At 45.3% G+C, this 15299-nt stretch overlaps 1 protein-coding gene across 1 annotated transcript in view; it reads right to left on the minus strand.

The window, feature by feature from the left end:
• LOC126418624 (netrin receptor UNC5C) overlaps positions 1–15299 on the minus strand; it is a 346615-nt gene that overhangs the window by 188652 nt on the left and 142664 nt on the right. The window contains exons 3-4 of the mRNA XM_050085470.1: positions 9964–10402; positions 6575–6759 (exon numbers count right to left, since the gene is read on the minus strand). Coding sequence (XP_049941427.1) covers positions 6575–6759; positions 9964–10402 — 624 coding nt within the window. The remainder of the gene's footprint in view (positions 1–6574; positions 6760–9963; positions 10403–15299) is intronic.

A 15299-nucleotide genomic window follows, 5' to 3' on the forward strand; every position in this document is an offset into this window, starting at 1 on the left:
CCCCTGGTTGGTTTCCGACGCATCAAGTGTAGTTGGGCTCACCACCTGTCTCACCTAAGTGAACGAGGGCAGACCGATCTCCCTGGAGGCTTCTGAGTGTCGTTGTCTTTATTGTCTTTCCCACCGATGTTTAATTATCTGTTTTCAGCTACTTAAAATTTAAGATTTATGGTTATTTTTTCTTAAAAATTTTGCAAAATTAATTGTTGCTTTCGGTCTTGTAACATTATCCTTAAAACTATATTTAAAGCTTAAACATTGCGGCCTTCTGCCTTTGAAAGATAATGGTAATATATTTTAAAATTTTGAAACGTGGCCTTCAGCCATTTGTGTTGCACCTTGCATATGATTGTTCTATCTACTTTGCTTTAAGGCTTTCCACCTAGCTGTGATATATTTTTTTGTTATTTTATTGCTATTTTAATTGGATTTTTATCTTGTTGATTTCTTGCTTGGAGGCCTTCAGCCGTGAAAAAGTTGCATTTGGTGAAGGTTAGGCTATGTGCCATTTTGGTTGTAAATGTGTTATTAAATTACAATAAATTACAATTAGAAGGTGAAACTGACGCCAACCTTATTTGGCCCTTTCCACAATCCCAGTCACCTGTTCTGCCCAGCGGGTTTAGCGGGCGTCTCAAACTTGTTAAGTAAAATCGTGCAATACAAAAGAAACTGCAATTAGTAAAATACAGTTCTGAAGGTGCCTCTACACTTTTAATGGGCGCTTAGCTTCCACATGACATCAAGAAAATAATTTTTTTAAAAGTAAATACACTGTGCAGAGCCAAAGTTTCCCCTCTTTTAACAACGTTGAGACACGCAGTTGAAACATTTGTGCACTTGAAACGAGGAAAAAGTTGCAACCAATCAGGGAAGTGCAAATCAAACTTTCGATAACAGTTAGTGGCTCGTATTTTCGGTTAGTTGTTGTATCGGTCGGCGCTGACCATATTTTAAAACATTGCTGTATGCTGTCGCAGCGACATTGTTATTTGAGCGTCAGCTGTTTGCGTTTCTCGTCAAACGCAAATAGGCTTCGCAAAACAGAGGTAGCCCAACAGTTCATTTCCATATGATACCAGGCAAACACGGCGAATATATAGACTCTCTGAAACGAACGGGAAGTAGCGTGCGTTTGCCGCCGGTTGTGGACCGAGACGTGTTTATCTGCGGGTAGGCGGCGCCTACTTTTTACAGCCCGTTTGTTTAATGTTGTTGTTATTCTTCTACGTATCAGTATTAGTGCATTACTTACAAATAGAACAGGAGAAAAGGCGTGATACTTTTTAGGAGGTATGTGTAATTGGCGAGACAGACTTTGCTTTTGCGACTATGGAAATATTTAATTGATTTATCAAGAATAATAATAACGCCCTGTAGAACAGAGAAAGAGTACTTTTTTTACAACAGAATTTTTTATATATTCGTACACAGATGTTTGAAACTGTCAGTCTATCTTCAGTTTTGTTCTTTAGTCTAGGCTATATCTTCGCATATATTTTCCACCTTGAATGTACCATACTCCTGCCAAGCGACCAAGAACACTGTAATTTGTGAACCAGCACTAACGGTAGCACATCACATGACTACTCTGTCACTTTAGTGCGTACGACGCATTCTTCGACCTAACTATCTTTCCGTTAAATTATGTTCGTAATATTGTGATTTCTCACTCGAAATCTTGCAAACTATACAGGGTGAAGAAAAATACGCGCACTTGGACTTTGCAGCGTAATTCCTCACATTCTGCCGGCCGAAGTGGCCGTGGGGTTAAAGGCGCTGCAGTCTGGAACCGCAAGACCGCTACGGTCGCAGGTTCAAATCCTGCCTCGGGCATGGATGTTTGTGATGTCCTTAGGTTAGTTAGGTTTAACTAGTTCTAAGTTCTAGGGGACTAATGACCTCAGCAGTAGAGTCCCATAGTCCTCGGAGCCATTTGAACCATTTTCCTCACATTCTAGAATACAAAAATGTCTCTCACAAAACTTCGTCCTGCGCAATATCTCCGGCAGTAAACAGCCTTTAAATATCGGCAATCTGGCAACACTGCAATCACATGTACGTTAACTACCGCTGACAGCACACACGACTAGTGTTGTGCAGGTAGTGCAGTGGATAGTGTTTTGGGTTAGCATGCAGGAGGTCGAGAACTCAATTCTGAGTCGAGGCGTATTTGTTTTTATTTGCCAGTTTCATTCTGCCGTATAATGCTGTAGAATAAGTTTTTCTTAGGTCACACGTATCTGACATTTACATAGTACATTCCTAGCGAAATCTAATGGATCTGAACTTGGCAGTACAATGGCACTAATCGATGGACAATTGGGGGAGGGTACACAGAAAACAGGTCTGGAATGTAGTAAATGCAGTGATGCGAAACAATTCGCGTCCACGACGAGCAAAAGGCTTCTTTAAAAGCCGACTCATGAAAACGATTGTACTTCCATTTCTGTGTTCGTTGTACGTAAGTGCAAATGCTTTGTAAAAGAACGACTGTAAGCGTTGTAAGACGCCAGGTAACGTACCACGCAGGCTACATTTAGGAAATAAAAACAAATTCCCCTCGATCCAGAATAAAGCTGTCGACCTCTCACATACTAACCCAAAACGCTATGCACTGCACCAACCGCACAATTCTACACCAATATGCTGACAGAGGTAGTTGCCGTATATGTGTTACAGTTTTGCCAGACTGCTACTCTTCGACGTCCATTTACTGCCGGAAATACGCGTAACACAAAATTTTGTGACAGTCATTTTTGTATTGTTAGTATGTGAGAGATCGCGTTGCGAAGTCCGGGTGCACGAATTTTGCTTCACCCTGTATGTGCAGGTGAACAGGTAGATTGTTCTTGTAAGATTTCTGAAATACGTTCGACACTGAACCATATCGTAGGCGACCATAGCCAGAATTTTCGTAGATGTGTGACTGGCTCCAGGAATATTTGTCTAATAGAACTCAGTACGTATACTGGTCGTCGAATGTTCTACGAGACATAGAAAGCAGTACAGCGGCCAGATAGGTGCTGCGTTCCTTACTTCCGTCAAGCGTTCGATACAGTTGCCATACTGCCACCTAATGAACAAAATACGAGCGTGCAGAATATCGGACCAACTGTATCATTGGGTTGAAGAGTTTCTAACAAACAGAAAACAGCATGTCGTTCGCAACGCAGAGACATCTTCAGAGGAAAAAGTAACTCCGGGCATGCCCCAAGGGAGCGTTATAGGACCGTTACATCTCTACTTCTCAATATAAAAATTTTGCATTACCCCAGTTCCCAGAACTCTTGAAAATACACGTTGACTGTGGATCTTTTATCACAGACACAGTCCCTTTGACAGTTCAGAGATGTCACTAAATCCGTCCAAAGATGTAAACAACCATGCATGGGCAGCGCCAATTACACGGAGGGAGTCCGACAGCCGATCGCTTCCAGTCATTCCACCAGGAAGGAGGTACACGGCTCCTGTAGCCTGTAGTTCAATCATGCCTAGACTGTAATTACCGCTGTTCGATCGCGCCCGCATTGCTACTTTGTGCCAGGAAGGAGTCTCAACACGGGAAGTGTCCAGGCGTCTGGGAGTGACCAAAGCAATGTTGTTCGGACATGGAGGAGATACACAGAGACAGGAACTGTCGATGACATGCTTCGCTCAGGCCGCCCAAGGGCTACTACTGCAGTGGGTGACAACTACCAAGGTCTACTACTGCAGGGGATGACAACTACCAAGCATTTCTGACATCTACTCAAGAAATTATTAATCACACTATGTAATTCTCTCTGAGACTCTGAATTACTTGATTCACGGATATTATCCTTGAGCTCCTCTATCGTCTGAGGATTTGTTGTGTGCAATTTGTCCTTCAGTGCACCACACAAATAAAAATCGCAGAGTTAGATCAGGTCTTTTAGCGGGCCAGATGTTACGTATCACTCTTTCATCGAACACATCGTGAATTGAAGTTAAAATCTTCTGGGTTATTAGGCCACGTCACGTTTCTTCTAAAATGATCGACGTTTCGACCCCTCTGCTGGGATCTTCCTCAGGATCTACTGGTGTCCACTACTGTTAGAACACTGTCAGAGACGAGTGTCGCGTTCGTGATGGAGAAGTCGTAGTCTTGGTTAAAATTCATATGGCTACCATTGGTGGGCCATAGTCATAGGCTAATATTCCCGAGAAGCGGCTGAAATTTCTAAGAATGCATCTAACTTCAATAGAGAGGACGACTATAGGCTTCTGGCATCGTGGCTCCCCGCCATCAAGGAAGTAAATACGCGGCCGCGGTGTGTGAGCAGCATAAACAATGCGCTGCAAGTCACCTCGGCGGACAATAATATTTTGGGTAAACATTTCCCCTCTCTTGCTCTGTCCATTTCGAATCTACCCAGTGGTGAAAATCAAACAATAGCGGTAGCAGGAATTTCAACCAATAACCCTTCTCCAGCGTAAGTGTGGAATAGTGCCTTTCTACCCAATGACGATGGGCCGCCAATGGTATCCACAGGAGATTAGCTAACAACGCCCCTTCTTCTACATCAGAGTGGGAATATTAGCCTGTGACTATGGCCCACCAATGGTAGCCATATGAATTTTAACCAATACTATGACTTCTCCAGCGCGAACTCGTGAAAACTTCCCCTTTATAAGAGGACGCGACATTCGTCTCTGACAGTGTTCTAACAGTAGTCGACACCAGAAGATCCTGAGGAAGATCCCAGCAGAGGGGTCGAAACGTCGATCTGTTTAGAAGAAACATGACGCAGCCTAATAACCCTGAAGATTTTAACTTCAGTGACAACGTCCATGAAAGCCTGCAGACTTACATCGTGAATTGCGTTCAAAGAAACATTGGCCGTATGACTCCTTGGCAAATCCTGTTGAAAATATGTGAAGCTTCGTTCTCTTTCACTCAGCTCATCGAAAAAAGGACGCAAAATGTTTTGCACATATCTTTCACTTATAACTGAGTCATTAAAAAATGGGCCTATTATTCTGTCACCACTAACTGCGCACCACACCCCTATTTTCTGATTATGTAGGGAGCACAAGAGGTCTATCAGCGCTCAAAGGTCGAGAGTTTTGGGAGTAAACATACCCAATGTAAATGGAACCAAACCTCGTCTGAAAACAGAATGAGGAAAGGATCCATTTCACCGTCATGCAACTTGTTTTAAAACCCATTCGCAAAACTTAACCCTATGCGCAGGATCACCAGGTCGGAATTCTTTTCCTGATGATACTTTATAGGGCCTTAGCCCAAGCAGCTTAGCACCTCCTTTTACAGAGGTCTAGAATATTTGTGTTTGCTGCAAAAGATGTCTAACAGACTTAATAGGGGAAATTTCCAGACTGTATGGAGACGAGCTTCTGTGAGCACTGCACGTCGTCGTTTACGCTTCTTGTCTTGAAGACTTCCCGTCTTTGAACTGCATCACGACTTGGAACTCGAACACCTCGAAACATCTGTTCAAACAATCTCCGAACAGTGCGAGCGGACTCTACACGCACATACGAATCGTAAATAAACACTCGTTGTGGAATTGAATAACTCGCTCTGGCGATTGTTGCGTTCGCAAACTTGAGATGCCTGTTCTACTCCTCGAATGACACTGGCCGACGAGGCGCAGGCCTACAGGCTAAAAACCACAAAATAAAATGCAGTCTCGCGGGACTCATTCCACCAGCAGTGGCTCCTTCCGCAACCGGCCTGCAATAGCCTGGGCAGGCGGTCATCAAATAAATAGAACATACTGTATTTTATATGCGTCCCAAAAATGCTCTTCTTCTTGCTGTGTGGCCCAGATAATTTTATTTATTTATTTATTGCCAAATTATAGACCTGTTACCTGATGTTTAAAACAGATCGTACATCTTACAATTTTCGTTTTTCATCTTTTTACAGTTTTCTTTCCTTTTGTTTTATCTACAACATTTACAAAGAATGATACTTTTCAAAATAACAATAATTTAAGGTTCAAATAAAAATAATTTTTTTTTTAGAAGATGGGATAGATGAGAGATTTGGTAGTACCATCACCGAATGTGACTGACGGTGAATACTTTGGAATGGTTTCTTCGAGCCATTGACCGCCAGTCACAGACACACAAATGGTTATTAGTAGAGAAATAATGCTGCTTATCCTATTTATTATTAGTCCTATGTATTAACTACTTTAGGTGCCCATCCATGTACAGCATTTGGTGTTTGCTTGGCTAGATTGCCAGCACTTTTGCTTATTTACTGTCACATCTCAGCTTCCTCCTCCTGTTCCTCCTCATTGTCACTATTTTCGTTGTCACTGTGGGTATCGCTGTCCATCCTCTGGAGATTTCTGTTACGCTGCACATAGGCGTGTTCGCATATACTCTTCATGTGTTACTTTTGAAATACTGTTTGTCAGTGCGTTTATTTGTGCCCATTGTTCTTCGTCTCTTATTGCTGTGTATATATCTATGTATCTGTGTAATCTAAGTGTAGTGTACGTCTATTGTGCGCGTATTGCCCGCAGATGAGCTAAAAGGCTGGACATCCCCGATGTAGGTGTAAGGAAGGAGCGTTACTCACAGGCGACGTCGACGGCGGCGGGCTGCGACTTGGCCTGGCCGCGGGAGCTCCAGGCGACGCACTCGCACTTGAGCTTGTCGCGGCCGAAGAACTCCTCCACGTCCTCCCGCGACACGTCCAGCGACGCCTCCACCACGCGCACCCCGGACTGCGGGTCCACGTGCTCCGACTGCCGCGTCGGGTTCCTGCGGGCAGAACACACTTGCTCGTCACTTCGACAGGCTGGTACTGTCAAATGGCTCTAAGCACTATGGGACTTAACATCTGAGGGCATCAGTTCCCTAGATTTAGAACTACTTAACCCAGTAAATATTAGATACAGGCTCCCAGGTAGGTGCTTTTTTCCTTGACTTCCGGAAGGCGTTCGATACAGTTCCGCACTGTCGCCTGATAAACAAAGTAAGAGCCTACGGAATATCAGACCAGCTGTGTGGCTGGATTGAAGAGTTTTTAGCAAACAGAACACAGCATGTTGTTATCAATGGAGAGACGTCTACAGACGTTAAAGTAACCTCTGGCGTGCCACCGGGGAGTGTTATGGGACCATTGCTTTTCACAATATATATAAATGACCTAGTAGATAGTGTCGGAAGTTCCATGCGGCTTTTCGCCTATGTTCGACGTCAGCTTGTAACAACTCACAGACGGCAGGTGGCAGCATTAGCAGTGCAGGTATATAAAGCATGTAGAGGGGGGGGGGGGGGACGTGCAAAACAGTGTAGTTGTCGTCGTAATGCGGAAACGGAGAGATTTATAAGGGTATGACCATTGGCTTTGGGATCAAGGTTGAAAACATTTTGGAAACGAAAAAGTTTGTGAACTATTCGCATGCCGCCGTGGTTAAAGTATACCTTGCTTGCCAAAATGATGCTGTCCAAAACCGACGCCGAGGCAACTGTAGTGCATCACGGGCCGTATTTGACAGCGGTGTACTACGGGTGCGGAATTGTGTACAGCCATATAGAGGTGTAACTGTTGAGCAACTAACTGGCCGATTAATCAACGGGCTACCAACAGTCTCTCCTCAACGAACATTCAGCGAATGTGACTGCGCTTCAGCCTCCACAGCATACGCCTGGGTCATGCACCCATTCTCGTTACTGTTCGTAGGCGACGAAGCCTGGCATTTGCACGCCAGTACCGCAAGTGGTCGTCCACTGAGTGGTGACAGGTGGCCAGTCACATGCCTCACATTTTATGCTCCGTCGTACATGGTCGTTGGCGTGTATGGCCTTGCAGCAATCCTCGGAGGGATCCATGTTGGGAGCGTTAACGTCTGGGGTGCGTTTCCGTGGCATCCCCTGGGTGATCGTGCCATTCTGGAAGGCGCAATGGATCAAGAAAAGCATGTATCCATCCTTGCGGACCTAGTCCTCTATATTTAGGGGAGGACCTGGTTTCCAAGGATGGATACATGCTTTTCTTGATCCATTCCAGAATGGCGCGATCACCCAGGGGATGCTCTACCAGCAGGGCAATGCAAGATGCCACACAGCTTGCATTGTATCTGAGAGGTTCGAAGGGCACTAGGATGATTTTACCATACTCCCCTGAGCACCAAACTCCCTGGGTTTAAACCCAGCCTGGATGTAATCATAGTTCCACAAGCAGCCGCAAACATTTATTCATGAAGGCACTGACTGTCTTGTCCTGCAGTAGGATAAATATGTTAACAGTTACTGTCTGTCTCGTCTTAATTTGGTCTGTGTATGTGTCAGCACATACACTGAACACACCTTCTTCCCCCACACATATTTATCAGTTTCCTCCACCTCTGACCATATCTTCCTTCCTCCTTCCTGTGACCATATTCTCCTCCACGTCTCTCTTTCTATCTCCATCTCCCCTCTTCCATTCCCATCTATCCCTCTTTCCACTGCACCTTCCACCTACCTAGTGCACCTCCCACTCCTCTCATCTCTCTGTCCATTTCCTCTTCCCCCTTTCTCTTTCCATCCCCTCCTCTGTCCATCTCAACCCTCACCAGCTACACTCATGGGCATGTGCAGTACAGTTCAATAAACACCCACAACACTGCCTACATGTCTGAGCCCTGCAAAACAGGCAGGCCAATACGGTTCCAGCACAACATGCCTGTCGTGCAGAGCAGCCTATACGCTACAACCTGTAAAAGACATGTTTTTGCCCATGTCTCTGCTCCTGTTGCAGCTAGCCTCGTTGGGCCTGATGTTTCTGCACCAAATTTGGTTGAAATCGATCCAAGGCTGGGCCTTTTTTCACATGATATCTTGCGAACCATGGATGAAGGGTATCAGACGGATGCCATATTCCTTGACTTCCGGAAAGAGTTTGACTCGGTGCGCCACTGCAGACTCGTAACTAAGGTATGAGCATATGGGATTGGTTCCCAAATATGTGAGTGGCTCGAAGACTTCTTGAGTAATAGAACCCAGTACGTTGTCTTCGATAGTGAGTGTTCATCGGAGGTGAGGATATCATGTGGAGTGCCCCAGGGAAGTGTGGTGGGTCCGCTGTTGTTTTCTATCTACATAAATGATCTTTTGGATAGGGTGGATAGCAATGTGCGGCTGTTTGCTGATGATGCTGTGGTGTACGGGAAGGAGTCCTTGACTGACTGTAGGAGGATACCAGATGACTTGGACAGGATTTGTAATTGGTGTAAAGAATGGCAGCTAACTCTAAATATAGATAAATGTAAATTAATGCAGATGAATAGGAAGAAGAACCCCGTAATGTTTGAATACTCCATTAGTAGTGTAGCACTTGACACAGTCACGTCGATTAAATATCTGGGCGTAACATTGCAGAGCGATATGAAGTGGGACAAGCATGTAATGGCAGTTGTAGGGAAGGCGGATAGTCGTCTTCGGTTCATTGGTAGAATTTTGGGAAGACGTGGTTCATCTGTAAAGGAGACCGCTTATAAAACACTAATACGACCTATTCTTGAGTACTGCTCGAGCGTTTGGGATCCCTATCAGGTCGGATTGAGGGAGGACATAGAAGCAATTCAGAGGCGGTCTGCTAGATTTGTTACTCGTAGGTTTGATCATCACGCGAATGTTACGGAAATGCTTCAGGAACTCGGGTGGGAGTCTCTGGAGGAAAGGAGGCGTTCTTTTCGTGAATCGCTACTGAGGAAATTTAGGGAAACAGCATTTGAGGCTGACTGCAGTACAGTTTTACTGCCGCCAACTTATATTTCGCGGAAAGACCATAAAGATAAGAGATTAGGGCTCGTACAGAGGCATATAGGCAGTCATTTTTCCCTCGTTTTGTTTGGGAGTGGAGCAGGGAGAGAAGATGCTAGTTGTGGTACGAGGTACCCTCCGCCACGCCCCGTATGGTGGATTGCGGAGTGTGTATGTGGATGTAGATGTAGGAGACTTGTAAGAACGTGGGCTTACCTCCGTGCGCCGTCGGTGCAGCGGAAGTGCAGGGTGAGAGCGTTGGCAGCCTTGCAGCTGAGTGTGGCGGCGCGCTGCTTGACGACGAAGGCGGGGGCGGGCTCGGACAAGAAGTAGGGAGTGCCTGCGTCGGCGCCGTCACCACCGCCCCCGGGGGCGGAGCCGCCGCCCGCCAGCCCGACACCCGGCGCCGGCAGCAGCAGCAGCCCGCCGCCGTCGCGCTCGTCGTCTTCCAGACCGTCGTCCAGGTCATCTTCGTCATCGTCGTCGTCCTCGTCGATGTGGTGCTCGTCGGGTCCGGAGGCGGAGGAGGCCCCCGCCGCGCCGGCTGCCGCCGCTGCCGCCAGCACCCCGGCCGTGGCCGCCGCCTCCACGGCTGGGGGACTCGCCGCGACGGCACCGCCCACCGCCGCCGCCGCAGCTGCCGCGCCCTCCGGTTCTGCGGACAAACGTAACACGGCTCCGTAAGATTCCTTCGAAGCGCTCGGATTAGAACATTTGTAAGACAAGAATGTAGCTTTCCAACCCTACTGTTCACAATCTGCTAATGGGGGACAAACTGCAAGGAACCGGCTCTTAGATAGGGTAACGAGCAGAAGACGCGAATGAATTCGAAAGTAGTTCTATGTACTGACTTGGCAGAAAATGCTAAGAAATTTTGGTCTTATGTCAACGCGGTAGGTGGATCATAACAAAATGTTCAGACACTCTGTGACCAAAAGGGTACTGAAACAGAGAATGACAGGCTAAAGGCCGAAATACTAAATGCCTTTTTCCAAAGCTGTTTCAAAGAGGAAGATTGCATTGTAGTTCCTTCTCTAGATTGTCGCACAGATGACAAAATGATAGATATCGAATAAATGACAGAGGGATAGAGAAACAATTAAAATCGCTCAAAAGAGGAAAAGCCGCTGGACTTGATGGGATACCAGTTCGATTTTACACAGAGTACGCGAAGGAACTTGCCCCCCCTTCTTGCAGCGGTGTACCGTAGGTCTCTAGCTTAGCGTAGCGTTCCAAAGGATTGTAAAAGGGCACAGGTCATCACCGTTTTCAAGAAAGGACGTCGAATAGATGTGCAGAACTATAGACCTATACCTCTAAGGTCGATCAGTTGTAGAATTTTGGAACACGTGTTATGTTCAAGTATAATGACTTTTCTGGAGACAAGAAATCTACTCTGTAGGAATCAGCATGGGTTTCGAAAAAGACGATCGTGTGAAACCCAGCTCACGCTATTCGTCCACGAGACTCAGACGGCCATAGACACGGGTTCCCAGGTAGATGCCGTGTTTCTTGACTTCCGCAAGGCGATACAGTTCCCACAATCGTTTAGTGAACAAAGTAAGAGCATATGGACTATCAGAATAGCTGTGTGATTGGATTGAAGAGTTCCTAGATAACTGAACGCAGCATGTCATTCTCAATGGAGAGAAGTCTTCCGAAGTAAGAGTGATTTCAGGTGTGCCGCAGGGGACTGTCGTAGGACCGTTGCTATTCACAACATACATAAATGACCTTGTGGATAACATCGGAAGTTCACTGAGGCTTTTTGCGGATGATGCTGTGGTATATCGAGAGGTTGTAACAATGGAAAATTGTACTGAAATGCAGGAGTATCTGCAACGAATTGACGCATGGTGCAGGGAATGGCAACTGAATCTCAATGTAGACAAGTGTAACGTGCTGTGAGTACATTGAAAGAAGGATCCTTTCTCATTTAGCTACAATATAGCAGGTCAGCAATTGGAAGCAGTTAATTCCATAAATTATCTGGGAGTAGGCATTAGGAGTGATTTAAAATGGAATGACCATATAAAATTAATCGTCGGTAAAGCAAATGCCAGGCTGAGATTCATTGGAAGAATCCTAAGGAAATGCAATCCGAAAACAAAGGAAGTAGGTCACAGTACGCTTGTTCGCCCACTGCTTGAATATTGCTCACCAGTGTCGGATCCGTACCAGATGGGGTTGATAGAAGAGATAGAGAAGATCCAATGGAGAGCAGCGCATTTCGTTACAGGATCATTTAGTAATCGCGAAAGCTTTACGAAGATAAACTCCAGTGGAAGACTCATCAGGAGAGACGCTCAGTAGCTCGGTACGGGCTTTCGTTGAAGTGTCGATAACGTACCTTCACCGAAGAGTCAAGGAGTATATTGCTCTCTTCTACGTATATCTCGCGAGGAGACCATGAGGATAAAGTCAGAAGATTAGACTCGACACAGAGGCATACCGACAATCCTTCTTTCCACGAACAATACGAGACTGGAATAGAAGGGAGAACCGATAGAGGTACTCAAAGTACCCTCCGTCACACACCGTCAGGTGGCTTGAGGAGGATGGATGTAGATGTAGAGAGGTGTGCGAACCTATGGTCGCAAATGCATAGCGTATTTATTAATTTATCATAGATATACAGTACAATCCCGTGCACGACATGCTGCGACGAAATCACCACTAGACATGGTGTTCGAAGTGTCCGCCACGGCTCTCTACAGCAAACGCCTAACAGCGAACGAGAATTCTATTTGGTGTAAACGCTAGGTGCATGGTGTACTGTCTCGAGCACAATCCACTCGCAGTTGCTCGCTTGTGATATGCTATACGCTGGTTGTTGGACGAACCAATGAAGCGAGGGCACTGGGTTAGGTGTCATGAATAGCGGAAACTCACAAAAAACTTACACTGAACGCCTGATTTTGTAATAAAACTGACCTCTCTGATGATGACCTTGGCATGTTAAAGGATTGGGACCGCTGCGATTGGCTCATGAGACATCGTTGGTGGGCAGCAACAACACTATCTTCCCTATCACTAATACGTCCCTACACCCTCGCATGAACTGCCGCTGTTAGCATGTTAGTACCGCCAGCAGCCCTGTCTCCCATCCAGACCGTCGTAGAGCTTTTTTTCCAAGAGCTTGCCATGGCGTTCATTTCCCTCTGCCATAGACCATTAACCTCCAAAGAGTTTTGCCTACTGTATCCCAGATGGACTACATTAAAGGGTGAGCGCACTTAGATGTATAGAAAACATAGTACACCCGCATCCTGTGAGTTCCTGATAGAAATGTTAATCCTTCCGCAGAGGTAACAATAGAACTTTTTTTTGGGAAGGGGGGCGGTTACCATGAAAGCGCAGGGGCACCACTTCTAAAAAAAAATAAATAAAGGAAGGTAATAAAACAAAAAAATATAATAAGCAGCTGCGGCAATATATCGCACTGCACTGTAATATACAGAAACTAAATTGACATTGTACAGTTTACCGATATGAATCCCGGAACCTCAGGGTTCTGTGCTCAAACCGATAGTTCTTGCATACCATCGTGCTTTTTAGGTTTGATCCTCCTGAAAGTGGTACGCCGTTGCATTCCTCAAACCCGTGAACTGACTTTGCCCAGCTATTCCTACAGAGATGTACAGTTCAATGTGGCTCTGAACCACGATGAAATCCGACATTTTCCACATTAATAAAGCGTTGTCAAAAGTGAAAGAAATGATTCATGACAAATATAATCTTCAGACAGAATAGCTCAGATAATTAACGTTAATTATTTCTTTGGCTTACAAATTAGATGCAGGTACTCCACAGTTTAATATAGCCGGACGCTGTGGCCGAGCGTTTCTAGGCGCTTCAGTCCGGAACCGCGCTGCTGCTACGGTCGCAGGTTCGAATCCTGCCTCGGGCATGGATGTGTGTGATGTCCTTAGGTTAGTTAGGTTTAAGTAGTTCTAAGTGTAGGGGACTGATGACCTCAGATGTTAAGTCCCATAGTGCTTAGAGCATTTGAACTTTCATATAGATCAGGCTTTTCTAAACCTGTTTTTTGAATCTACAAATGGATCCGTCACATATAGAAGCGAGGATTTCGTTGGTTCTATTTTTGGTGAAATGTTTTAACGGAGCAAAAACAAAACTCTCTAGGAATGAGGCAATGGATTTTTCTCCGAATTTTTATAGTCAAACGAAGAGCGAATGGGGAATGGGCACATGGGGTATAAAATTGAACAGCGTGAGGTGTAGTTTTGCAAAAAGTTGTTTAATTTCTTGAACGTAATTCAGGAGTTAGGGAAATTCTGATTAGTGATTTTTGGGGAAACTGAAATATATTACGAACATCCTCTGCTAACTATGTAACTGAAGCGTCAAAAATATCAAATCACGGCATGAATTGAAACTTCTCTGCTTTCTCTTGTTAATAATAGATTACTCATTTATATTAAAATATAGTATATTTCACGCTTTCTAAACAAAAGTTGAAAGCAAGACATTGAAAAAGAAAAGGTAAGGCGTTTCGTGACATGTCTAAAAGTAAGTTGGTTGGTTGGTTTCGGGGAAGGAGACCAGACAGCGAGGTCATCGGTCTCTTCGGATTAGGGAAGGATGAGGAAGGAATTCGGCCGTGCCCTTTCAGAGGAACCATCCCGGCATTTGCCTGGAGTGATTTAGGGAAATCACGGAAAACCTAAATCAGGATGGCCGGACGCGGGATTGAACCGTCGTCCTCCCGAATGCGATCTAAAAGTAAGAAAATAAGTTACAGAAGCGTTTGAAGCGTCTCTGAACGATGTTCGAAATCGTTTAAGGAAAATTAGGTTGCCATTTAGAACTAATGTTTAGTGTTTAGCCGGCCGGGGTGGCTGAGCGGTTCTAGGCGCTCCAGTCTGGAACCGGGCGACCGCTGCGGTCGCAGGTTCGAATCCTGCCTCGGGCATTGATGTGTGTGATGTTCTTAGTTAGGTTTAAGTAGTTCTAAGTTCTAGGGGACTGATGACCTTAGAAATTAAGTCCCCTAGTGCTCAGAGCCATTTGAACCACTTTTTTAGTGTTTAATTGGAATTTTGCAGAGTACTAGATGATATTTGTCTGGTGGAATTTCACTCAATGTTTAGCACACTGGACTCGCATTCGGGAGGACGTCGGTTCAATCCCGCGTCTGGCCATCCTGTTTCAGGTTTCCCTATATCGCTTCAAGCAAATGCCAGGATGGTTCCTTTGAAAGGTCACAGCCGACTTCATTCCCTAATCCGATGAGACCGATGACCTCGCCGTTTGGTCTCTTCCACCAGATCAAACAACCAACCTATAGGCTTATCTGCTGCTGTAAATGATTTCGAGCATCAAACATTTCTCTGATCTATTCTACTTTTTACATTTGACAAAAAATTTGACCGTTTATTTAAATGTCTTTTTTTAAAAAAAAAAAAAAATTCTGGCTTCTCCAAGTCGAGCTCGTGATCTGTTATAGCTGGGCTAAACATCAACAGGCCGCTGAACTCCTGCCTTTCTCTGTGTCGTTCCTCTCCGCGTGTGTACTGTCGAGTATTTGC

This window comes from Schistocerca serialis, chromosome 9 (assembly GCF_023864345.2).
Source record: "Schistocerca serialis cubense isolate TAMUIC-IGC-003099 chromosome 9, iqSchSeri2.2, whole genome shotgun sequence".
In the NCBI taxonomy this organism is placed as follows: domain Eukaryota; kingdom Metazoa; phylum Arthropoda; class Insecta; order Orthoptera; family Acrididae; genus Schistocerca; species Schistocerca serialis.